This window comes from Electrona antarctica (assembly GCF_951216825.1).
Source record: "Electrona antarctica genome assembly, chromosome: 2".
NCBI classification, from domain to species: domain Eukaryota; kingdom Metazoa; phylum Chordata; class Actinopteri; order Myctophiformes; family Myctophidae; genus Electrona; species Electrona antarctica.
The window spans coordinates 5871683-5899364 of record NC_136807.1 but is presented as its reverse complement, the minus strand read 5'-3'; the positions used below and the strand labels follow the sequence as shown (position 1 = coordinate 5899364).

At 46.8% G+C, this 27682-nt stretch overlaps 1 protein-coding gene across 1 annotated transcript in view; it reads left to right on the top strand.

The window, feature by feature from the left end:
* The window catches only part of agrn (agrin), a gene marked incomplete at its 3' end in the record, with an annotated part of 389991 nt that overhangs the window by 305492 nt on the left and 56817 nt on the right, over positions 1-27682 (top strand). Inside the window, exons 11-12 of the mRNA XM_079493547.1 lie at positions 535-957; positions 10160-10352. Of these exons, the coding sequence (XP_079349673.1) occupies positions 535-957; positions 10160-10352 (616 nt within the window). The remainder of the gene's footprint in view (positions 1-534; positions 958-10159; positions 10353-27682) is intronic.

Sequence of the window (27682 nt, the reverse complement as noted above, 5' to 3'; positions counted from 1 at the left end):
CCTCATGTACATTTTGGCCATTTGAAAACAGATCTGCTATTTTCAAAAGATGTTTATCGCATTTTGGGCGGGAACCCCTTTTGGTGTTTTAAACATTATGTTATAATTTAGCTATTGAAAAATAGCAGATCTACAAGCTCATAGCGCGCCACCGAGTGGCGCGCTACGAGCTTGTAGGTCTGCTATTTTTGAAAAATCGTGAAAATATTTATTTCAGAAAACTGGAGGATTTAGAAGACTTTTTTTAAATTTTGAGGTCAGGCCTAAATGGCCTATACGAGTGGGAGGCACACACTGGAGGCACTGTCTAATTGTAAACTGAGCAGACTATTATATGAAATGTTTTTTTTTCTTTTATTGTTTACTTTTGCATTCTCTGTTCTTCCTTTTTTTTGCTTTAATTTAGCATTTTGCAATTTTGCATTTGTTTCTGTACCATGTGCATACCATGTGTGATTGAAAATAATACAAATATTAATCATAAAAAAAGATGTTTCTACATTTGAACTAATTGTCTCTCTCTCTCTCTCCCAGGCCTCTCCACCATCCCGTACTTCACCACCGCCGCTGCGTCCGTCACCACCCAGACGGCGGCCCCCACCACCCCCACCCCCACCCCCACCACCACCACCACGCGGCCCCCGGCCACCACCTCCCCTTACGTGACGCGCCGCCCGGCTGGCACCACCCGCCGCCTACACCCCCGACGGACCACCACCGCCCCGCCTCCTGCCACCACGCCGCTCCCCACCACCACCGCCGCCACCCTGCCACCCACCACCACGCCCGCCACCGCCACCACCGCCAGGATCACCAAGCACGGCGGCGGCAATAAGCCCGCGGCGCCCAGGCCGTGCGACTCGCACCCGTGCCTCCACGGGGGCACGTGTGAGGACAGCGAGGGCGACTTCAGCTGCAACTGCCCCGCAGGCCGCGGGGGCTCCGTGTGCGAGAAGGGTGAGTAGAGGATAGCGGTATGCTACTGATCAGTTGAATCCATTATGCAACAATGTTGATACTAGCAACATAACAAACAACAGGTTTGCCTTCCCACCCCGCTCCCCAAATCCAGGAGGTCACTCTCATTCCATTTGCTTCTGCACTCCGTTCACTTTTTCTTTTGTTAATGCCCGAATCTCATCTCTTCTCTTTTATTAAAAAGCAGCGATCCGCTCTTCACACTTACCCAAACTCATTCCGTACTCGAGATGTTCTAATCTACAGCGTGGACTCGCCCACGTAGCGTCTCCCACTTTGAATCGATTTCCAGGACTCTTTCTGAAGAGGCTTTAGATGTGTTTGACCCAGACGCGGGACTCTCCCTCTCCAAGCTCCCCAAAAACTACTACTCCATCAGAGCCTCCACAAACACCTCCAAATTGAACCATAATGTCGCTGGTCGGCAGAAACCTGCTATCTCCATATTTCAACTTTTTCATATATTAAATATATGTACTTTTTTCCCATGAATGTACGTACGGTATGCCACAGTGTCACACAAAGGTAGAACATAAATAGCTGACAGATAAGCTCACAATGTGGCAACAGCCGACACAATGTGGCAACAGACAAGCTCACAATGTGGCAACAGACAAGCTCACAATGTGGCAACAGACAAGCTCACAATGTGGCAACAGACAAGCTCACAATGTGGCAACAGCCGGCACAATGTGGCAACAGCCGGCACAATGTGGCAACAGCCGGCACAATGTGGCAACAGCCGGCACAATGTGGCAACAGCCGGCACAATGTGGCAACAGCCGGCACAATGTGGCAACAGCCGGCACAATGTGGCAACAGCCGGCACAATGCGACGCGTTGTGGTCTTTGTCGATCGATGTTTGTTATTGTCAAAATGTATTTTAACCCATTTTGGCCTGACGTCGAACTTTAAAAAATGTCTTCTAAATCATGACAGTTTTCTGGAAAACCTTATGTTTCTGTATCAGTGGTGCTCAAGGACCCCAAAAATTATATGTAATATGCCTCCGCCCCCATCTGAAAATATGTTGTTCCAGGGACCTCCCCAGAAGCTTAAGTTCTGGGGAACTTCTTGTAGGTCTAAAATAGCAGACCTACAAGTTCATAGCGCGGCACTCGGTGCCGCGCTATGAACTTGTAGATCTGCTATTTTTCAATAGCTAAATTATAACATAATGTTTAAAACACCAAAAGAGGTTCCCGCCCAAAATGGGTTAACGTCAGTAAGTGCATGGTTAAGTCTCCCTGTGGCTTTTATAAATATTGAACCAATTAATCAAAATTAGTAACAAGAGGCTTTTGTGACAAATAATAACTGCATTGGATCCATCGGAAGAAATGGTTTGTTTTCCCCCATTTCCTTTCCTGAAAAGTAACGTAGAAGGTTTCTGCCCGACAGCCCTAGATGCATCATCCATTCAGCATTACTGTAAGAGCCCATAAATCAGCCAGCGCTATGGGAGCCCTCTTCATACCGGCTGCCTCTTATTTCCTCCTTGTTGGTTTTTTGGTCTCTCTTCTCTCTCTCTCTCTCTCTCTCTCTCTCTCTTCTCTCTCTCTCTCTCTCTCTCTCTCTCTCTCGCTCTTCCTTTATTTGGTCCATCTCTCACCACTCCTGGGTTTTGGGACACGGAACGGTCTCTCACAGCTGCATCTTAAGATAATTGACACTAATTGCCTTGATGGGGGGATTAGCTGGTGAGAATGAATTGGTGTGTGTTTAGCGTTAGAGTGGCTAAATGAAATATCGGGCACGGTGCGCATGAAGCCAGCCCTCTCCCCGAGATCAATCAATCCATTAAAAGCGAAGGGGAACTCATCAGCGACCCATTCTCTATGCCCATCTGAGAGACACCGCGCTGGGAGAAGTACTCCCATTCTTTACTTAAGTAGAAGTAGCAAAGTAGTAATACTACAGCATAAAACTACTCTGATACAACTTAGGCCTGACTCACACCTTCACAACAGATTGATGTATAGCTGATGCATGAGACGTATTGACTGATGCAAGCTCACAATGCATTTCCAATGGGAGTCACATGGTTTGACACAACATTTGTGTTGTATGAGGGGGAGGGGGGGCAGTCGAAACACAGCCGAAAGCCCTACAACACAAATGTTGTGTCAAACCATGTGACTTCCATTGGAAATGTATTGCGAGCTTGCATCAGTAAACAAGTCTCATGCATCTAGCATGCATCAATGTTGTATGCTAGATCGAAAGGTGTGAGTCAGGCCTTAGGCCTCACTCAGACCTTTACTGCATTGCTGTATGCTTGTTGGATGAATGTTGTGTAGTGTCATGGCCGCCCCAATGCATTTCCAATGGGAGTCACATGGTTTGACACAACATTTGTGTTGTATGAGGGGGAGGGGCGCCGTCGAAACACAGCCGAAAGCCATACAACAGCTTGTAGTCCAAAATGTGGACTACAAACCATGTGACTTCCATTGGAAATGCATTGGGGCGGCCATGACACTACACAACATTCATCCAACAAGCATACAGCAATGCAGTAAAGGTCTGAGTGAGGCCTTACAAGTAAAAGGCATGTATTAAAAAAGCAAGAGTAAAAGTAGGTATTGGCAATCAAAATATACTTACAGTACTAAAGTAGCCTACCATATGAAACTCGTTAATGCGTATTTTTGTAATAATAATAATCTGAATCTGCTACAGTAAATATGTTGGTAACTAAAGCTGTCAAATAATCGTATAGTTGTATATTTGCCTCTGAGATGTAGTGGAGTAGAAGTACTGTATAACGTACTGTATATAAAAAGATAATTACTAAGTAAAATAAAAGTACCTTAACCCATTTTGGGCGGGAACCCCTTTTGGTGTTAGCACTATGTTATGCTTTAGCTATTGAAAAATAGCAGACCTACAAGCTCATAGCGCGCCACTCGGTGGCGCGCTACGAGCTTGTAGATCTGCTATTTTTTGAAAAATCGAAGAACGACTGACATAGAAACATAGCTTTTTCAGAAAACTGTCAGGATGTAGAAGACATTTTTAGAATCTGATCTCGGGTCAAAATGGGTTAAAATATATTTTAAAAGGCAGTACTTGAGTAAATGGTCTCTGTCGGGTGGAAACCTCACAAAACCTCCAAAACTGTTACTTTTCACAATTCAAATTCCAAAACATCAAAAGTATCAGACCTACAAGCTCAAAGCGTGTCGATTCACACTGCGTTTACAGCTTGTGGATCTGCTACTTTTGATGCTTTCGAATTTGAATTACGCTGTAGTACCAGTAGGATCAAGTAGGGCGGAAAAAAACCCAGAGTTAAAATAGATAAGGCCTTATTTTTATTTCCTCCAGACTGTTTTTCAGACTATCCTTGGGATTGTGGGTGGGGGGAGGGTGGGATAGGGGATTGAGTTTTATTTTTATATGTTATATGTCTGTTTAATACTTGCCCCTGGGCTACTGTTACAAAAACCTGAATAAAAATATTTTGAAAAGAAAATAGATAAGGCCTGGGCCGTGGCTCAGCGGTCCAGGCACCTTGGCCGGTAGCCCGAGTCTGGCAGTGTGCCGCGGGTTCGACTCCCGATCCCCACGGCCCTTACTGCATGTCACTCCCCCCATCTCTCTCCCCCATTTCCTGTCAGCCTACTTTCTGTCCCTCCATAAAACATATAAAATAAAGGCGAAAGCCGCAAAAAAATGGAGATAAGAGGTTTCTGCCCGACAGCAACGAAATGTACTTAGTTACTTCCCAGCAGCTCATCAACATTCATCTCTCCCCTCTGAGTGGAGCGGACGCACACAGAGAGGGACAGACAGACACACAGACAGACATTCTATTCTCTCCCCTCTGAGTGGAGCGGACGCACACAGAGAGGGACAGACAGACACACAGACAGACATTCTATTCTCTCCCCTCTGAGTGGAGCGGACGCACACAGAGAGGGACAGACAGACACACAGACAGACATTCTATTCTCTCCCTCTGAGTGGAGCGGACGCACACAGAGAGGGACAGACAGACACACAGACAGACATTCTATTCTCTCCCCTCTGAGTGGAGCGGACGCACACAGAGAGGGACAGACAGACACACAGACAGACATTCTATTCTCTCCCCTCTGAGTGGAGCGGACGCACACAGAGAGGGACAGACAGACACACAGACAGACATTCTATTCTCTCCCTCTGAGTGGAGCGGACGCACACAGAGAGGGACAGACAGACACACAGACAGACATTCTATTCTCTCCCCTCTGAGTGGAGCGGACGCACACAGAGAGGGACAGACAGACACACAGACAGACATTCTATTCTCTCCCCTCTGAGTGGAGCGGACGCACACAGAGAGGGACAGACAGACACACAGACAGACATTCTATTCTCTCCCCTCTGAGTGGAGCGGACGCACACAGAGAGGGACAGACAGACACACAGACAGACATTCTATTCTCTCCCCTCTGAGTGGAGCGGACGCACACAGAGAGGGACAGACAGACACACAGACAGACATTCTATTCTCTCCCCTCTGAGTGGAGCGGACGCACACAGAGAGGGACAGACAGACACACAGACAGACATTCTATTCTCTCCCCTCTGAGTGGAGCGGACGCACACAGAGAGGGACAGACAGACACACAGACAGACATTCTATTCTCTCCCCTCTGAGTGGAGCGGACGCACACAGAGAGGGACAGACAGACACACAGACAGACATTCTATTCTCTCCCCTCTGAGTGGAGCGGACGCACACAGAGAGGGACAGACAGACACACAGACAGACATTCTATTCTCTCCCCTCTGAGTGGAGCGGACGCACACAGAGAGGGACAGACAGACACACAGACAGACATTCTATTCTCTCCCCTCTGAGTGGAGCGGACGCACACAGAGAGGGACAGACAGACACACAGACAGACATTCTATTCTCTCCCCTCTGAGTGGAGCGGACGCACACAGAGAGGGACAGACAGACACACAGACAGACATTCTATTCTCTCCCCTCTGAGTGGAGCGGACGCACACAGAGAGGGACAGACAGACACACAGACAGACATTCTATTCTCTCCCCTCTGAGTGGAGCGGACGCACACAGAGAGGGACAGACAGACACACAGACAGACATTCTATTCTCTCCCCTCTGAGTGGAGCGGACGCACACAGAGAGGGACAGACAGACACACAGACAGACATTCTATTCTCTCCCCTCTGAGTGGAGCGGACGCACACAGAGAGGGACAGACAGACACACAGACAGACATTCTATTCTCTCCCCTCTGAGTGGAGCGGACGCACACAGAGAGGGACAGACAGACACACAGACAGACATTCTATTCTCTCCCCTCTGAGTGGAGCGGACGCACACAGAGAGGGACAGACAGACACACAGACAGACATTCTATTCTCTCCCCTCTGAGTGGAGCGGACGCACACAGAGAGGGACAGACAGACACACAGACAGACATTCTATTCTCTCCCCTCTGAGTGGAGCGGACGCACACAGAGAGGGACAGACAGACACACAGACAGACATTCTATTCTCTCCCCTCTGAGTGGAGCGGACGCACACAGAGAGGGACAGACAGACACACAGACAGACATTCTATTCTCTCCCTCTGAGTGGAGCGGACGCACACAGAGAGGGACAGACAGACACACAGACAGACATTCTATTCTCTCCCCTCTGAGTGGAGCGGACGCACACAGAGAGGGACAGACAGACACACAGACAGACATTCTATTCTCTCCCCTCTGAGTGGAGCGGACGCACACAGAGAGGGACAGACAGACACACAGACAGACATTCTATTCTCTCCCTCTGAGTGGAGCGGACGCACACAGAGAGGGACAGACAGACACACAGACAGACATTCTATTCTCTCCCTCTGAGTGGAGCGGACGCACACAGAGAGGGACAGACAGACACACAGACAGACATTCTATTCTCTCCCCTCTGAGTGGAGCGGACGCACACAGAGAGGGACAGACAGACACACAGACAGACATTCTATTCTCTCCCTCTGAGTGGAGCGGACGCACACAGAGAGGGACAGACAGACACACAGACAGACATTCTATTCTCTCCCCTCTGAGTGGAGCGGACGCACACAGAGAGGGACAGACAGACACACAGACAGACATTCTATTCTCTCCCTCTGAGTGGAGCGGACGCACACAGAGAGGGACAGACAGACACACAGACAGACATTCTATTCTCTCCCCTCTGAGTGGAGCGGACGCACACAGAGAGGGACAGACAGACACACAGACAGACATTCTATTCTCTCCCTCTGAGTGGAGCGGACGCACACAGAGAGGGACAGACAGACACACAGACAGACATTCTATTCTCTCCCTCTGAGTGGAGCGGACGCACACAGAGAGGGACAGACAGACACACAGACAGACATTCTATTCTCTCCCCTCTGAGTGGAGCGGACGCACACAGAGAGGGACAGACAGACACACAGACAGACATTCTATTCTCTCCCCTCTGAGTGGAGCGGACGCACACAGAGAGGGACAGACAGACACACAGACAGACATTCTATTCTCTCCCTCTGAGTGGAGCGGACGCACACAGAGAGGGACAGACAGACACACAGACAGACATTCTATTCTCTCCCCTCTGAGTGGAGCGGACGCACACAGAGAGGGACAGACAGACACACAGACAGACATTCTATTCTCTCCCCTCTGAGTGGAGCGGACGCACACAGAGAGGGACAGACAGACACACAGACAGACATTCTATTCTCTCCCTCTGAGTGGAGCGGACGCACACAGAGAGGGACAGACAGACACACAGACAGACATTCTATTCTCTCCCCTCTGAGTGGAGCGGACGCACACAGAGAGGGACAGACAGACACACAGACAGACATTCTATTCTCTCCCCTCTGAGTGGAGCGGACGCACACAGAGAGGGACAGACAGACACACAGACAGACATTCTATTCTCTCCCCTCTGAGTGGAGCGGACGCACACAGAGAGGGACAGACAGACACACAGACAGACATTCTATTCTCTCCCCTCTGAGTGGAGCGGACGCACACAGAGAGGGACAGACAGACACACAGACAGACATTCTATTCTCTCCCCTCTGAGTGGAGCGGACGCACACAGAGAGGGACAGACAGACACACAGACAGACATTCTATTCTCTCCCCTCTGAGTGGAGCGGACGCACACAGAGAGGGACAGACAGACACACAGACAGACATTCTATTCTCTCCCCTCTGAGTGGAGCGGACGCACACAGAGAGGGACAGACAGACACACAGACAGACATTCTATTCTCTCCCCTCTGAGTGGAGCGGACGCACACAGAGAGGGACAGACAGACACACAGACAGACATTCTATTCTCTCCCCTCTGAGTGGAGCGGACGCACACAGAGAGGGACAGACAGACACACAGACAGACATTCTATTCTCTCCCCTCTGAGTGGAGCGGACGCACACAGAGAGGGACAGACAGACACACAGACAGACATTCTATTCTCTCCCCTCTGAGTGGAGCGGACGCACACAGAGAGGGACAGACAGACACACAGACAGACATTCTATTCTCTCCCCTCTGAGTGGAGCGGACGCACACAGAGAGGGACAGACAGACACACAGACAGACATTCTATTCTCTCCCCTCTGAGTGGAGCGGACGCACACAGAGAGGGACAGACAGACACACAGACAGACATTCTATTCTCTCCCCTCTGAGTGGAGCGGACGCACACAGAGAGGGACAGACAGACACACAGACAGACATTCTATTCTCTCCCTCTGAGTGGAGCGGACGCACACAGAGAGGGACAGACAGACACACAGACAGACATTCTATTCTCTCCCCTCTGAGTGGAGCGGACGCACACAGAGAGGGACAGACAGACACACAGACAGACATTCTATTCTCTCCCCTCTGAGTGGAGCGGACGCACACAGAGAGGGACAGACAGACACACAGACAGACATTCTATTCTCTCCCCTCTGAGTGGAGCGGACGCACACAGAGAGGGACAGACAGACACACAGACAGACATTCTATTCTCTCCCCTCTGAGTGGAGCGGACGCACACAGAGAGGGACAGACAGACACACAGACAGACATTCTATTCTCTCCCCTCTGAGTGGAGCGGACGCACACAGAGAGGGACAGACAGACACACAGACAGACATTCTATTCTCTCCCCTCTGAGTGGAGCGGACGCACACAGAGAGGGACAGACAGACACACAGACAGACATTCTATTCTCTCCCCTCTGAGTGGAGCGGACGCACACAGAGAGGGACAGACAGACACACAGACAGACATTCTATTCTCTCCCCTCTGAGTGGAGCGGACGCACACAGAGAGGGACAGACAGACACACAGACAGACATTCTATTCTCTCCCCTCTGAGTGGAGCGGACGCACACAGAGAGGGACAGACAGACACACAGACAGACATTCTATTCTCTCCCCTCTGAGTGGAGCGGACGCACACAGAGAGGGACAGACAGACACACAGACAGACATTCTATTCTCTCCCCTCTGAGTGGAGCGGACGCACACAGAGAGGGACAGACAGACACACAGACAGACATTCTATTCTCTCCCCTCTGAGTGGAGCGGACGCACACAGAGAGGGACAGACAAACACAGACAGACAGCATTCTATTCTCTCCCCTCTGAGTGGAGCGGACGCACACAGAGAGGGACAGACAGACAGACGCCGAGAGGCGGACAGAAACACAGACGCGCTGAGAATAAAACAGCCCAAGAGAGAAAATGGATGATAATGATCATAATTGTTGACTGGCTCGGAAAAAAACACCAAGAAATGGTTCATGCCCGTGTGTCCGTATGCATACTAAGCGTGCAAAAGTTTTGGTTTAATCAATTCAAAAAAGAAATGCCGGTACTATTATACATTAGCCCATTAATAATCAATCCCTATTTTAGAAATAAACAAAAACATTTTCAAATATTAAAGAAATTGTGAAAATACATGCTTTGTGTAATTTTTTGTATAAAATTGTAGTATCACTTAGATGCTTAATTTGTTGATATATATCGATTACGGTAATCAAAAAACTCGATAGAAGCACGAATGCGTGTTTATCAGTGAATAGACAATAATGACACGGTAATGTTGATTCATGGGAACACATCGATGTGCAGCGTTGACGGTCTAGGCTCTGTGCCTTGTTGTGTTTCCTCAGTCATCAACTACTTCATCCCGTCGTTTGGCGGTAAGTCCTACCTGGCCTTCAACACCATGAAGGCCTACCACACGGCCCGCATCGCCATGGAGTTCAGAGCGTCCGAGATGACCGGCATCCTGCTCTACAACGGCCAGGAGGGCAAGAAGGACTTCCTCTCTCTGGCTCTCATCAACGGCAAAGTGGAGCTCAGGTGAGCGCTTCATGGCCGACACTGCTGGACTGCACAGCCAGTGTCCCTCCTGGATGGGTTTGGGAGGGTTTGATTGAATGGTTCGTCTCTGAAATAAGTGTCAGAGCTGAAATCGACATGATGTAAATATGAAATAAATGCTTAAACATGTAGCTAGGTGTAATGTTAGAGACCACAGAAGTGAACCTTTCAAGCCTGTTTTCTCAACTCGCTGTTTTCTGCAAGACATTACTCTATAAGCCATATCTCCAAAACTGGTGGGTCAAACTGAACAACCAATATGTCAATTTGAAGCTATGATTCCCTGCTTTCATATGACATGAGAAAAACGAAAATTCAAAACAATCCAATGGCAGTCCCTCAGTCAAATTTGGTCACATATAGCCTATATATGATTTTTTTATATTTATTATAAAATAGATACAGTGAACAGAGAGAGGAGAGGATGCAGGAGAGAGGCGATACCAATGCAGTAAAGTCCAAGAAGGCTATATAGCCTTATGTGTTATGCGCTCTTAATAAGAAGAATAAGAATGCGGTGGACAAATGAGAGATTTATAGTCTGTACACAATCTGCCTGGGGCAAATCCCCAGAGCCTTCTTCTCCGTGTTAGGGCTTTGCTTTCATTCGGGCAGACTTATCTTTTTAATGCCCCCCCATAATCCAAGCGTAGTTACACTAACGCAGATCGAAATCTAAAGTAAATTGAAGGAGAACATTATAGTCGGCGGTGCTTTTAACTCATTCTGGGCGGGAACCTCTTTTGGTGTTTTAAAGCATTCTGTTATGCTTTTAGCTATTGAAAAATAGCTAAATAGCACCGAGTGGCGCGCTACGAGCTTGTAGATCTGCTATTTTTGAAAAGTCGTGAAAATGTGTCGCAAATCTTTGAATATATATTTCAGAGCGAACATTTTTAACTAAAATATTGGCTTCTGGGGGGTCCCTGGAACTACATATTTTGAGATGGGGGTCTGTGGCCCAATAGAGATAATTATGGGGGTCCTTGATATGAAAAATGTTGAGCACCACTGACATAGAAACATGGGTTTTTCAGAAAAATGTAAATCGCTCTGGATTAAGAGCGTCTGCTAAATGCCTAAATTGTAAATTGTAAATTGTTTCACAGTAAACGTTTTTAACTCAAATATTTGCTTCTAAATATTTTGAGATGGGGGTCGGCGGCCAAATACAGATAATTCTGGGGATCCTTGGCATGAAAAAGTATGAGAACCACTCATTAGAAGCAGAGGTTTTTCAGAAAACTGATTTAGAAGACATTTGTAGAATCTGGTCTCAGGTCTTAATGCTTTAACCCATTTTGGGCGGGAACCCCTTTTGGTGTTTTAAACATTATGTTGTAATTTAGCTATTGAAAAATAGCAGATCTACAAGCTCATAGCACGCCACCGAGTGGCGCGCTACGAGCGGCGCGCTACGAGCTTGTAGGTCTGCTATTTTTTTTAAATCGTGAAAATATGGCACAAATCTTTGAATATATATTCTTCCAGAGCGAACGTTTTTAACTCAAATCTTTGCTTCTGAGAGGTTCCTGGAACAACATATTTTCAGATGGGGGTCGGTGGCCGATTACATATCATTTTTGGGGTTCTTGACATGAAATATTGACCACCACTGATACGGAAACATCTTTCAGATTTTCGAAGACATTTTTTAAATTTCGACGTCAGGCCTAAATGCTTTAAATGAGGCACTGAGTCAATCCAGGAGTGCCACGGTCAGATTACCTCCCACTGCTGGATGCGGGGAGAAGAACTCATTACGCCCGCTAGGTAATTGGTCTCAGCTCAATAATGGTGCATGTGTGGGTGCACAGACACAAAAACGCTCTTTTCAACCAAGATGTGAATGTGAATGTTTAATTCACTCAATTTTCTTAACAGGAGGACATGGTGGTGTGTATTGTCAAAACCCCTATACCTCCTTTCCTCAGGTCCTTCTCTACTCGCTTTCTCATGAAAAAGAAAGAAAATGCATTGCCCACACTTTTTTATTATCGTTATTAATAAGAGAGTTGGGTCATTTTTCTTTTCTTTATTGAGCCAGATAGTAGAAAAGGGACAGCAGGAGAGCTGAGAGGGAGCCAGTGTAGGAGAGACAGACAGTAGGACAGCTGAGAGGGAGACAGTGTAGGAGAGACAGACAGTAGAAGAGCTGAGAGGGAGACAGTGTAGGAGAGACAGACAGTTGGAGAGCTGAGAGGGAGCCAGTGTAGGAGAGACAGACAGTAGGAGAGCTGGGAGGGAGACAGTGTAGGAGAGACAGACAGTAGGATAGATAGGTAGGAGAGCTGGGAGGGAGCCAGTGTAGGAGAGACAGACAGTGTAGGAGAGACATAAGCACAATGGAAAACAGCACAATAAAATAAAGAAAACATACCAAAGAGAAAAATATTAATAAAGAAAATCATTCCGCTAATGGGAGTGTGATTGAACACCAAACAAAAAAAAAATATATATTTTTTTTCATTCCCACAGGTTCAACACAGGCTCGGGTACAGGCACGCTGGTCAGCACAGTTATGATCAAGCCGGGCCGCTGGCATCAGCTGGTGGTGAGCCGCATTCGACGCACGGCGACGCTGAGCGTGGACAACGAGTCGGCCATCAACGGAGAGAGCCCCCGCGGTACCGACGGACTCAACCTCGACACCGCCATGTTTGTTGGAGGAGTGACGGAGGACCTGGTGCCAGAGTAAGACTCTCCGAAACGTCTAATGACATTACATTAGTGCCCTAATGTTTCATTTGTATGTGGGGGAGATTCATGCTTATCCCTAGAACACTAAACATCCTTTTTATCAAACCATCACTAAACTCGGGTGTATTTTAAAGTTGGAGTGCCACATTTTTTGTATTTTTCCAGTTGTCTGGAGGGGACAGTACTTCATTAGACACCCTGGAGTCGTTTTTATGTGCAATGGTGTATTACCTTTGTATTTAGGGTTTCTTCCTGGAGGCTGAACCCTTGACAGTCAAACGGGCCAATGAAATAAACAGTAATATAGTGACACCACACTATCAGCCCCTCCCCTAACCCCTCCCCCTTTATCATACAACTACAGCTGTGGGTGTGGCTTCAGTTCAGGTGGATCACCACCCATCACCACCCACCAGGCAAACCAGGCATACTTAATGAACTGGTGGGCGTGCCCACATAAAAACAGCATTTTAACAAATACTGTACACTTTTTTGAAAAAATTATACCTCCTTATATAATAATAAGACCCGATGATCATGTTTTAGGGTGGAAAGAAATCACGGCACTCCATCTTTAACTAATGTCAAATATTCCATAAAACATACTTCTCATCAAAATAGTACAGCAATACTATGGCAACTTGAGGTACTCTTCTTTAATAATTCATCCTGACTTTTCACAAAAAAAAGGAAAATAGACCTCAGACATCAGCAACATTATGAAAATCACGTAAACATACATAATTGTCCGGGTGAAAATCACCCGTGTTCAGTGTTCTAATCTACAGTTTCTGTGAGAGAAATTCAGCACCAAACCCTGTGTTTCTATCCTGGAATGCTGCATTCTAAAACCAGCTGCGGGGCCTCTGTTCTTCCCCCTCATCCTAGAAGCACCGCCAATACTTTGTAGTATTTACTACTTTTATCTCTCCTGCGAGCACCAGCTTGACTCCTGTCCTGTATTCCTAAGGGGCGACTCACACCTTCGCAACAGACTGATGTATGCTTGTTGTATGAGATGTATAGCTGATGCAAGCTCGCAATGCATTTCCAATGGGAGTCACATGGTTTGTATGAGGGGGTGGGGGGCAGTCGAAACACAGCCGAAAGCCGTACAACACAAATGTTGTGTCAAACCATGTGACTTCCATTGGAAATGCATTGGGGCAAGATGTATCACACCCTTTGTATACATCTAGCAGGCATCAATGTTGTATGCTAGATCGAAAGGTGTGAGTCGGGCCTAACGGTGCGACGTGTCTTCTGTTGGGTCCAGTGTGAAGGAGAGGACCTCGGTGGGCACGGGCCTGGTGGGCTGCATCCGTCTGCTGGACGTCAACAACCGCGTGTACAACCTGCAGGAGAGCCATGGAGACGTGCTGTTCGGCAGCGGCGTGGGCGAGTGCGGCAACAACCCCTGCATGCCAAACCCCTGCAAGAACGGAGCCGCCTGCCTGGTGAAGGAGGCCGAGATGTTCCACTGCAAGTGCACCAGCAGCTTCTGGGGTGAGTCCACCTTCTCATGGTGCCAGTGGTGCATGCGGGGTAAAAGTACTCAATGTTTTTTTGACCTGGGAACGATTCTATAAATGTCTTCTACATCCTGACAGTTTTCTGAAAAAGCTATGTTTCTATGTCAGTCGTTCTTCGATTTTTCAAAAATGGCAGACCTACAAGCTCGTAGCGCGCCACTCGGTGGCGCGCTATGAGCTTGTAGATCTGCTATTTTTCAATAGCTAAAGCATAACAATGCTAACACCAAAAGGGGTTCCCGCCCAAAATGGGTTAAGTAAAAGCATCAATACTGCAATATAGAACTACTCCGTTACAAGTAAAAGTCTGGAATTCAAAATGTACTTGAGTAAAAGTACAAAAGTATTGGCTTCAAAATGTACTCAAAGTACCAAAATTAATTCTCTCATTATGGAGAATATCCCGAGTTTTAAAATGTATACCAATAGAAAATGGACGAAATGTATTGTGGTTACTGTATGTTTTTGTAATAATAATCAAAATCTACAAAGGAACTAGTAACTTTGAAAAAGTTTTCAAATAAGAGTAGTGGAGTAAAAGTACTGGCAATTGAATACTTAAATACTCAATTAAAGTACAAATACCTAAAAAAAGTACAGTACTTAAGTAAATGTACTTAGTTACTTTCCACCACTGCATGATGCATCATGAATGCACTGTGAGCTTGGTATGTCTGCTATTTTAGCTACTTTTGAGAATGTATTTAAAGTCGAGTAGAAACATTACATTTTTGGAGGTTTTATATCGAACCAATGAAATAAAAGTTTTCTTCTAACTTAATGATGACACGGATCTAATATCCACAGGTCAATTATACCAGAGTCCAAAAGAGATTTCAAAAGTAAGGCTCCTTTGCCAATAGTTGTCTTAACGCGAGGAACAGAACAATTGATCTGAGCAGAGTGTCCAACTTTATAATTAGAAGTCATCTAATTAGTAACCCCTTAGCTAGTGATCTAGCTAAGGGGTGTTCTTAACCCCTTTTGACCTGAGATCAGATTCTAAAAATGTCTTCTACATCCTGACAGTTTTCTGAAAAAGCTATGTTTCTATGGCAGTCGTTCTTCGATTTTTCAAAAATAGCAGACCTACAATTATATTTTTCAATAGCTAAATTACAACATAATGTTTAAAACACCAAAAGGGGTTCCCGCCCCAAAATGGGTTAAGGATAATTGAAATAGGTACATTTCATATTAGGCTGAAGCCAGTGATTATATCGTCTAACATTTAGAGATTTTAGAGTCCATCATAAATCACAAAAGGTCATCTAAGGACAAGTCTAAATGCTGTGTTATGGTCAGTCAGAGTTGAGAGCCTATAAGCAATTTCGAGATCAAGGTAGAACATTGATTCCAAAGTTAACTCTACATAAGACGATATGTTTGTTATTGAATCTAAAGTTCATAATCGGGCAAGATATTTGGTGTACACGGCAGCATTCAGGATTCTGCTGTGTAGGAGCTGTACTACGACAGACGCCGTAAGTTGGCTTTGTTTCAACATCAAGTCATGATGAGACTAAAATGGAGTCAGAGTCCCACTGTGCTTACAACTCAGAGAGCTACAGTAATACCGTGACCCATTCCTCCCAGTTAGATCTACGAGCCCTCGAGCTTGTAGATTTTTAGGCCTTTTTGGCACACTACACCGGCGCACAACTAAAGTTATGTCCAGCTGCACAGCGACCTGACACATTATTCACGTGCGTGAAGTGCTGCGCCAACTTGAAGCGCCGTGTGCTGTAGGGAAAACACCATGAGAACACACACACGGGCCCCTTTTCCACCGGTTGGTTCCTAACGGGAACCGGTTCAGTTCTTTTTAGTTTTTAGTCCATGAGCCAGAGCTCCAAAATTGGAACGTTAATTATGAATTGAGTGGGCAAAACCATACCTATATTAGATTGTTATCACCATGAAACTTCCCCAATTGAGTACTTACACGAAGACAAGGATTTATTGTATTACAAATTTTACATTTTTAAATATGCAAATGAGGCATTATGTAGGAAAATATGCAAAATAATCTATCATGCTTTAATTTACTTGCATTGATCCTTTAAACAATTTAATATAGGTCTAGTTTTTCTCACCAATTTTGGAGCTCTGGCTCATGGACTAAGAACCAAAAAAAACTGAACCGGTTCCCATTGGGAACCAGCCGGTGGAAAGGGGGTCACAGTGCTGGACATGAAGCTGCCTGGAACAGGCCGCACATCTAGCACCAGCATCGGTGCAGGGTTTGTACATAGGCAATAATGGGGGCGGCTGTTGCGCCATTCGTAGCCGGTCTGTTTTAGCCTTCAGTGTAAATCATACTTCTGTTTCCAGTTCTAGACTCTGGGAGACAAAACTTTTGTTGCAGCATACAGAAAACATGAAAGAGGCTTAGACCAAAGCTCAGTGCACTGGCCTTTACCCCCCCTACTCCCCCCACACCTCCTGCCTCCACCTCCGCAGTTCCCCAGCTTGCGGCTAATAAGCGGCTCCGAGAGAGAGTGTAGTTGAGTGTAGCCGCCATTAGAACCCAGCCAAGCGTGGAAAACCTTCTTTGCTTTCGCTGCGGAGCAGACCCTCCTCTGACTGCACAAAACGTCCACAGCCAAGACGTGAGCAGACCCTCCTCTGACTGCACAAAACGTCCACAGCCAAGACGTGAGCAGACCCTCCTCTGACTGCACAAAACGTCCACAGCCAAGACGTGAGCAGACCCTCCTCTGACTGCACAAAACGTCCACAGCCAAGACGTGAGCAGACCCTCCTCTGACTGCACAAAACGTCCACAGCCAAGACGTGAGCAGACCCTCCTCTGACTGCACAAAACGTCCACAGCCAAGACGTGAGCAGACCCTCCTCTGACTGCACAAAACGTCCACAGCCAAGACGTGAGCAGACCCTCCTCTGACTGCACAAAACGTCCACAGCCAAGACGTGAGCAGACCCTCCTCTGACTGCACAAAACGTCCACAGCCAAGACGTGAGCAGACCCTCTCTGACTGCACAAAACCCTTTCGCTGCAGCGCAGACCCTCTCTGACTGCACAAAACCCTTTCGCTGCAGCGCAGACCCTCTCTGACTGCACAAAACCCTTTCGCTGCAGCGCAGACCCTCTCTGACTGCACTGCGGTGCAGACCCTCTCTGACTGCACAAAACCCTTTCGCTGCAGCGCAGACCCTCTCTGACTGCACTGCGGTGCAGACCCTCTCTGACTGCACAAAACGTCCACAGCCAAGACGTGAGCAGAGCCAGAGAAAGAAAACTTTCTCGGGGGGACCTGGGAAAAAAAAATACGCTCGGTTTGCAAAAACAAAACTTTGATATATCTGGGGTTTCATGTTTGTTAACATTGTGTTTACACGCCGACTCGGAGACTGAAACATTTTCTGTCAGTGGCCAACATGGACATAGAAGCATGCAGCGTGCTTTTATGATGACATTGGATGAAATGTGCAGTGTTGTGCTCCACATCACTGATTCCCTGCAACGTGTGGGCCAGGGACCACTGGTGGGTCGTGAGGATATTGCAAGTGGGCCCCCCAAATAATTGGCAAAATACTAAGACTTTTATCACAATATAACATTAAAAATGTACTTTGGCAAAAACAAAGTAGGATCTTCAAGTAGCCTATACTACAGGTATGTTAGTCCAATTGATCCTCTTCAAGTAGCCTATACTATGTTAGTCCAATTGATCCTCTTCAAGTAGCCTATACTATGTTAGTTCCATTGATCCGAGGTATTCAAGTAGCCTATACCAGGGGTCCTCAATAGGCGGACCGCGGTCCACGACCGGACCGCGGACCACCTCTCTGTGGACCCTGATAAAAAATAAAAACGTTTTTTTTTTTAGTTTTTTTTGGGGAGGGGATCCGATTCGTATAAGCTTGCCTTGGTGTGACTGTACTAAAGAATATAGAGCTCCGCTCTCCGCTGGCCGCTGCGTGGCCCGCGTCGCGCTCATGGGACTGGACCTTAGTCTTTTTCAAAAATTATTAGTGAACCTTCAGCATTTCTAGTTGAGGACCCCTGGCCTATACTATGTTAGTTCCATTGATCCGAGGTATTCAAGTAGCCTATACTATGTTAGTTCCATTGGTATTCAAGTGGGTCCTGATCTAGAAGAGGTTGTGAACTGCTGCTCCATGGCCATGAACAAACAGCGAGCAGCCTGCTTTAATGATGACATTGGATGAAATATGTACTGTATGCTCTACATACAAGCCCCCAGGGACAGGACAAGGGGGAGCAGCCTTGATAAGTGAAAGCGAGACTAGCCCCTGCGCTGGGGGAACGGTCAATCATTCTGTCATCCTGGCAGACTGGACGCTGTTGCCTAATGGCTCAGGTTTATGTGCATAGCTCTTAATCACTGCTCAAATCTCCAAGGGGGTTTACAGGCCTACGTTTAACTAAAGAAACCAAACAACACCCGCTCTCCTTGGACCCTCCACCGGATGGGAAGAAACTCCCCAAGAACAAGCCTTGTGGTGGGAAACAGTGTTGTTTTCGTCGACTAAAACTAAGACGAAATTTTTTCGTCGACTACCTTTTTCCACTGAAGAAAACTAAATGGAGACTAAATGAAAACTGTGATATGATGACTAAAACTAAGACTAAATATACTGACAATTTTGTCAACAAATAAAAACTAGACTAAAATGTTAGGAAGGGACTAGTGGACAAGAGATCCGGTATAAGTCATTTTACACTTGGTTGCATGCTGAACATAGCAGATCTACAAGCTCACAACGCGTCGTGAGCTTGTAGATTGGCTATTTTCAGCAAGTGTAAAAACAGTCATTACGACGGCATCAATGCCCACCAAAATACATTTTAGTCGACTAAATCAACCGTAGATTTAGTCGACTAAAATCTCATGGCATTTAGTCGACTAAAACTAGACTAACACTAAGACATTCCAGGTGACTAAAATGTGAAATTAAAACTATTCAAAAGACTATGACTAAAACTAAAATCAAAATTTGCTGCCAAAAACAACACTGGTGGGAAACCAAGAGGACTTTCCAGGGTGGACATTAAGTGTGCAGTCGGGGGAGAGAGGGTGATTACACAATTATGGTTAAAACTAAAGCTCCTCCCCAAAAAAGCCCCAAGGCCTTGTTTACAGTTGAATTTGTATTCAGTTCATCAAACAAAACTTTTCTTTATATGTATTGTTGCATTGATACAAGCTGTCCGGACACAGACAGACAAACAGCATTTGTATATCCACAAAGTGGGGCATGCATTCACATCTTGAATTGTTCCGAGTAGACCGGTGCCCAGTCTAGTATAAAAAAGGAACTTTTGTTTAATTGAAAAAGTTACACCGTATGCATTTAAATTAACATTTCAAAAGAGTAAAATTGCACAAGGCAGTTGGCAATAAAAAAAAACATTCTTTCTGTCTGACGTGGATTAGTTGAGGGCGTTTGTGGTGCGGCGGTGCAAAGAAGAGACAGAAGGTAAAGAATAGTAAGGAGAGGATTCAGTGGGTGAATAACCCATTCTGGACTAAGCATTATGTTATACTTTAGCTATTGAAAAATAGCAGATCTACAAGCTCATAGCGCGCCACTCGCGAGCTTGTAGGTCTGCTATTTTTTTTAAATCGTAAAAATGCGGCACAAATCTTTGAATATATTATTCTTTCAGAGCGAACTATTTTTTTATTTCGACGTCAGGCCTAAATGTGATAAAGACACAAAGAGGAGGAGAGCGGGACTCGTGGAGAGGCGGGAGAGAGAGAGAGAGAGAAAGAGAGAGAGAGAGGGAGAGAGAGAGAGAGAGAGAGAGAGAGGGGGACGGATGAAAGACTAGCCTCCGACGGAGATCAAGTCAGAGCGAGGGAGAGCCCTCAGAACTCAGCGGGGAGAGGTTCATTACCGCGCCCCCCTAACCCCCACCCCTTTGCCACGCGCGGCCCCCCCGCTGCTAAGGTAATGACGGCAGAATCCTGGCGGGTGGGTGGGCAGAGTTCAAGACCCTGGAGCAGCGTACTGAGTAACCTCTCTCCCGCTAGCCGCCGCTGGCCCAGAAACGCAGTCGCGTGGCGGGATGGCGCTCTCCACTGACTAATCTGGACGGGTGCAGTTATACAGTAATATCTCCAAATCCTATTAGAGAACGACCTCTATTAACCCATTCTGGGCGGGAACCCCTTTTGGTGTTTTAAACATTATGTTATAATTTAGCTATTGAAAAATAGCAGATCTACAAGGTCGTAGCGCGCCACCGAGTGGCGCGCTATGACCTTGTAGGTCTGCTATTTTTGAAAAATCGTTAAAATGTGGTGCAAATCATTGAATATATATTTCAGAGCGAACGTTTTTAACTAAAATCTTTGCTTCTGGGGGGGTCCCTGGAACTACATATTTTGAGATGGGGGTCCGTGGCCCAATAGAGATCATTCTGGGGGTCCTTGACATGAAAAAGGTTGAGCACCACTGAAAAATGGGTTTTTCAGAAAAATGTTAGGATTTAGAAGCCTTTTTTTTAAATCGACCTCAGTCCAAAATGGGTTAACGGGAGTGGGGGGTTCTAAGCCTGTTCTCTCCCTGCATGCTGCAGCCTTTGGCTTTCTCTCACATGAAAGAATATGGTTGCTGTCGTCGGGTGGAAACCTTGTATGTCCAAAATCTCTTGTCAATACTTCTCACTGGTTCAATATTTGTGACTAAATTTGACTGAGGGACTGCCATTGGATTTTTTTAAAAAATTTCGTTTTTTCATGTCATATGAATCATAGCTTCAAATAGAGATATTGGTTGTTCAGTTTGACCCACCAGTTTTGGAGATATGGCTTATAGAGTAATGTCTTGCAGAAAACAGCGAGTTGAGAAAACAGGCTTGAAAGGTTCACTTCCGTGGTCTCTAACTCTAACCTAGCTACATGTTTAAGCATTTATTTCATATTTACATCATGTCGATTCCAGCTCTGACACGTATTTCAGACATGCTCTAGTATGTGAAGAGTCTGCCTGTGCTGTGCTATTAACTCATTTTTGAAATATCCTGGAGTTGGCAGCGATGGCAGTCTCTCAGTCAAATCTGGTCACATTTTATGAAACCCACAGTCACACTTAACCACTTTCAACCAGGCGTCCCTACAGTATGTATGTCTTTCTCCACGAAAATGTTCAATGCATTTCAAAAATGTTCAGAAATGGCAAAAGCAGTCATTAGTACTATATCTTGCACATTTTGTCATTTTTTACACTGCTATACGACAACGTATAAAATAGGGTAAAATATGAAAAAAACATGACAAGAAGCAGATTATTGGTTTCTGCCCGACAGCGATGATTAGAGAAGTTTATGAGGTTGATGAGGTTCATGTGGTTGATTTTCTTTTTTGCGTGTGCGTGTGTGTCTGTTTGTGTCTAGGCCCGACGTGTGCTGACGCCCATGACCCGTGCGAGCCCAGCAGGTGCCATCCGTCCTCCCAGTGCCAGGTGCTGCCCGAGGGGGGCTACAAATGCGAGTGCCCCATGGGACGCGAGGGAAAGCACTGCGAGAAAGGTAATTAGAGCACTAATGACACTGTCACCGTGATTTTGCGTGCCGGCGGAGGATGAATTGTTGTTGATGCTATACGTCTGGCTGTGGAAAGACCCGAGGCAGCAGCGTATGCAGCGGCGAAACCTCTCCGTAAATCAGTCCCCGGGTTCCCACGGAGTTCACTTAGAGGAGCGCTAGATCTGGCTAATCGTCATAGGGTCCGTGTATCCTTTTAGTGTACAGTAAATCAGTTCCCCACCAGCAGCACGCCTCAACAGGGTTATTATGGCAAGGTATGGCAGCTGCCGTAGCAACATGTAATTCTAAATGAAAATCATTATAAGTGATTATAAATGTAAAAGAAACCAAAATCCTTCATTTATGAAAATGTCTCTGTGTTGATTATTATATAACACAAAAAAATGCTAATCTGATCAAGAGGCATTATAAAAATGAAAAGGGAGCACTGAGCAGTCATTTCTGGATGCATTATTCACTAAAAAGTTGCCATATTAGCCTTTGCTATGCGGATAGCCTATAGTTGTTGAAATGTTTACTGGCCAGCTGCCAGGTGACCTTGCCATATACCTTAGATCTGCTCTGACAGGCATTGAGTCAGTGTTTTCAGTTCTCAACTTCCCCCAACTGTCTCCACATCCTCCTCCTCTTGTCTCTGCAACCGTCCGTGACATTTACAGCCATCCTGAATCAGAGAAGCAGATCAAACGCAGAAAGAGACGGGGGCCTCCGCCTCCCGCGGGAACCCGCGGCACTGATGATTGGCCCCACCGGGGCCGCATCGACTCGGCTATACGCTTGTTAGCGAGTAAAGCGCTGGTGGTAGCAGAAGCCACCGCCAGCCAGCCAGTCCTCTCGCTCCCTACCTTCCCCTCCCTTCCAGCCCACAGGTGTTGTGTTCAAACGCATTTGCTGCTACTTAGCGCCGCGTGCAACCGCCAGGCCACAGCTGGGGGAAAAAAAGACCAGAGCCAGAAGCCTCCTTTGAAGTTTATCATTAGCACTTTTGGCAAGGTTTCCCATCCACTTTCTCCATTGGCGTTCTTCTGGATGTTTACAGGAATATGCACAGGCTGAAGTGTGAAAATATGTCTGTATTTGAAACACCATGAAAGAGAATATATTATCACACGCAGGTCTGACGAGGCAGGCGCGCAGCAACACCAGCATAAAAAAGGCACTCCCATGGTGCAAAGAAGGAAAAAATAAATACATCTAGCATGCTGCCAGTGGTGGAACTTAACTGAGTGCATTTACTAAAGTGCTGTACTTAAGTACAATTGTGTGTAGCTCTGGTCCATAGCCTTCTATTGCTTCTACGATTCTTGTTTCCACCGGGAAAAAAATACTTTTAGTTACTCCAATGCGCCCTCTACCGATATTGCCCAGAGAACTGCCTCATAGAGAATATTTTTCCTCTGGTGAAAAAAAATTCCTTTCTGGCCAAAAAGTACCGTTTATACGTGTGGTGGGGGGCTCAGAGTGCGTCCACTAAGGAAAGTAGGCTTTCTAATGACACAACCTGCCTTTGTTTTGGTGAGTAGCAAAAACGTTCTTTTAAAATACGCTAAAGAGGAGAGGCTGGTCCCATAGCCTTATACTACAGGCAGAATCGTAGAAGCAGTAGAAGGCTATGGACCAGAGCTAAATTGTGTGGTACTTTTTGCAATACTTTATACTTCTACTCCACTACATGAGACAGCAGCAGCCTCCTTTCATAGCCCAGAGTCCCGGTTAGCACAGTGATTAAAATAAATTGGGGTGAACCGAAATCAATGGCGGGCGAGCCAGAGCCTCTCGGCTTGCTCGGGGGGCTATTCTCTCTCTCTCTCTCTCTCTCTCTCTCTCTCTCTCTCTCTCTCTCTCTCTCTCTCTCTCTCTCTCTCTCTCTCTCTCTCTCTCTCTCCAACCCAACGATGAAATCGATGACATGACTAATCGCATCAGTCCACCCAGCCCGCCATGATTAATGAGGAAGTGAGAGAGACAGCCCAGACAGGGCCGCATGATAAAGACGGTAGCCGTGACGCATATATATGTTGACTCGTGGCTTAGATCCCTAAGGTGAAATAAATTGATCTTAATAATTTATAACGTGTGTTTAGCAGTGTGGCTCGGAGCGTCTGCCTGAAAGACCAAAAGCCTTGGCTAGTGGATATGATGTTGGGCTTCAGTGTTCCTTTCCTTGAGGGAGACCCATGGGTTCCAATCGCAGGTTTCCTGGTGTTGGGTGAATGTAGCGGAGCGGCACTACTGTATAGACCAATTATTTGTTTACAAACATTGGGACTGGGCGCACGGGTGACTGTTTCATGTAATCAATTCCCAACAGATCTCCAAACCTTTTGTTTTGGGGAGCGCTGGTTTCAGTCCATTCAACCTCCTCTTGTGAGTTGGCTAGTGAGGTGCACCCTAGGAGACATTTATACTTCAAAGCCCAACAGCATTGCGCACAGAGAACAGCTGATATACAAGCTCACATCGCATCGCAGATGCGACTGTTGTGAGCGTAGAGGTCTGCGTGCGCGACACCATCGCGGGACGAAGCATAAATTATACTTGATGGGCTGCAGGTGCGCGTGCAGCCGTGCACAAACAGGCTCTGCTGCCGTGATCATGAGCGCACCTCCCGTTCTTATGACAGCGACTGGAGGTGTGGTTTTGAGGACTGCTTTGAATTGCTATTATTGTTCAAACACAACAGAAACCAAGGATTATATATTTCAAGGGCGAGAGATCACAATAAAAATCCTAATCCTTCTTCCTCCACACTGGGAGAAAAACAGCATCTGGAAGTTTGATTTTTTACACGTGAGTGCAGTTAGAACTTTTCCATTGCATCTTATGAGAGGTGGTGTTCTTCTGCTGCCTTTATGCGCGCGCATGCTGTTTCTTATCAGTGTGACGTCGTCTGATAAGGCATCTATACCCATTAGTATGGGTAAATGTGTACAGTCAATGTACTGTGCACTGGATAGATGAGGAATATACAGTCTTGTCTGTGGTATTTAGACAAATGTGTAATCAATATTTTGCAGTGCGGTCTCCATTGAGCCCTTGCTGGTCCAGCATCCTGCTACATTAGAATATGTACAGCCCAGCCCTTTTCTCCTGGGTAGTATTGAACAGCCTACTTTCCTCAGCATCTCTACCAATATAGCCTATATCAGTGACCCCCCCCTAATTGTATTTGACCGTGAATAGACTATGGTTAAAGTGGATAAACTGATTTTGAACCTGTAATTCAGCTAATTTAGCTGGAGAACCAAGGACCCCCTCTTGGGTCCCTGGACCCCACTTTGAGGACCAGTGGTCTAAATCATTAGATTTAAGTGATTGGATCCCAGTCCACGGAAAGCTAACCCGACGCAGCCTGACTCCTGGTCTCAAGCGTTGCAGTTATAGTGTATTTTAAATGGTCTATCTTCTGAAGGAATGTGTTTGCGTTCTAGCCTCTTCCAGGCTCTCTCTCTCTCTCTCTCGGTGGGACGCTGCCTGCATTCCCAGCCGCTCCTCCATTGGTGTGTGTTGCTAGCGTCATTAGCGCTCTTCTGCACAATTGCTAATTAGCTTTTTCATCTCCGTCTGCCTCCCCTACTCTGACTCCACACAGCTAATCCTGGCTAATTACCAATGAAAGCTTTCCGGGCTACAAACGCTGCGCGAGTGCGCGCGACTGTGCGTGTGTGTGTGTGAGTGGATGCATGTGTGTGTGTGTGTGCGCGTGTGTGTGTGTGTGTGTGTGTGTGCGCGTGTGTGTGTGTGTGTCTCTCTCTCTCTCTCTCTTTCTCTCTCTGTTCATGTTCATACAGGCTGATTGTTTGCCACCAATATCACAGTGAACACACCTCTGAGTAACACTTCACCCAGGCCAATGACCCCCTCTATCTATCTAATATCACAGTGAACACACCTCTGAGTAACACTTCACCCAGGCCAATGACCCCCTCTATCTATCTAATATCACAGTGAACACACCCCTGGGTAACACTTCACCCAGGCCAATGACCCCCTCCACACCCCTGGGTAACACTTCACCCAGGCCAATGACCCCCTCCACACCCCTGGGTAACACTTCACCCAGGCCAATGACCCCCTCCACACCCCTGGGTAACACTTCACCCAGGCCAATGACCCCCTCCACACCCCTGGGTAACACTTCACCCAGGCCAATGACCCCCTCCACACCCTCTGGGTAACACTTCACCCAGGCCAATGACCCCCTCCACACCCCTGGGTAACACTTCACCCAGGCCAATGACCCCCTCTCACACCCCTGGGTAACACTTCACCCAGGCCAATGACCCCCTCCACACCCTCTGGGTAACACTTCACCCAGGCCAATGACCCCCTCCACACCCCTGGGTAACACTTCACCCAGGCCAATGACCCCCTCCACACCCTCTGGGTAACACTTCACCCAGGCCAATGACCCCCTCCACACCCCTGGGTAACACTTCACCCAGGCCAATGACCCCCTCCACACCCTCTGGGTAACACTTCACCCAGGCCAATGACCCCCTCCACACCCTCTGGGTAACACTTCACCCAGGCCAATGACCCCCTCTCCACACCCCTGGGTAACACTTCACCCAGGCCAATGACCCCCTCTCCACACCCCTGGGTAACACTTCACCCAGGCCAATGACCCCCTCTATCTATCTAATATCACAGTGAACACACCTCTGGGTAACACTTCACCCAGGCCAATGACCCCCTCTCGTCAGCGTCAATCCGTCACCCAGCTGCACATGTAGTAATGATGGCTCCATGGTGCCTGCCTGTCCTAATCACTCCAGACAGGTGTACACACACACAGGACATCCAGAGCCAGAAGTGTCACACACCCACAAACGGTGTAAAAATGGTTTACACGCAACAAGCACATCGGCGGGTGTGTTGGTATCATGTTGACATAAAGGCTGTGAGATGTCTGCCCAAGGCTCAGCGATCCCAGCTGTAGCATTCACCATTTAAGTCCTAATAAAGATAATAATAATAATAATACAAATAAATAAATTGTTCGAAATGTGTAGAAATTTTTTGTTTAGGTTGTGAACTTGAAAATGTAAAATTTTAGGGACAATATAATACAAATGTTTAGAACTTTTTAGATATTCTTCCCCTATAATGGAATGCCCCCCCAAAAAATCATGACGCCAGGTTGAATCCACAGCACTGTTCTTCCAAACTTCTTTGTCATGCCGCGCTACATGGTCTGTAATATCACGCTGACACAAAGGTCTTTGAGATTCCTATATCCAATTTTGTGTGGAGCGAGCGTCTTAATCCAGAGGCTGCATCGTTGCGGAGCCATACATTTTTCAGAACGCGTCCGCTGTCAGCGGAGCGGGCCCCTCCAAGGTGCATCCGCCATCCGTGAATTCCAATCCTGTCAGCGGGGTGGCGAACAAGGCGACCCAGGGGTGAACGCGCTTGTCTTTTTGTTTTCCAGTGGTTGAGAAGAAAGGGGCCTACCTGCCACTGTTCAACGGAGACTCCTACCTGGAGCTGAAGGGACTGCACCTCTACGGGCACGACTTGCAGTAAGTCTG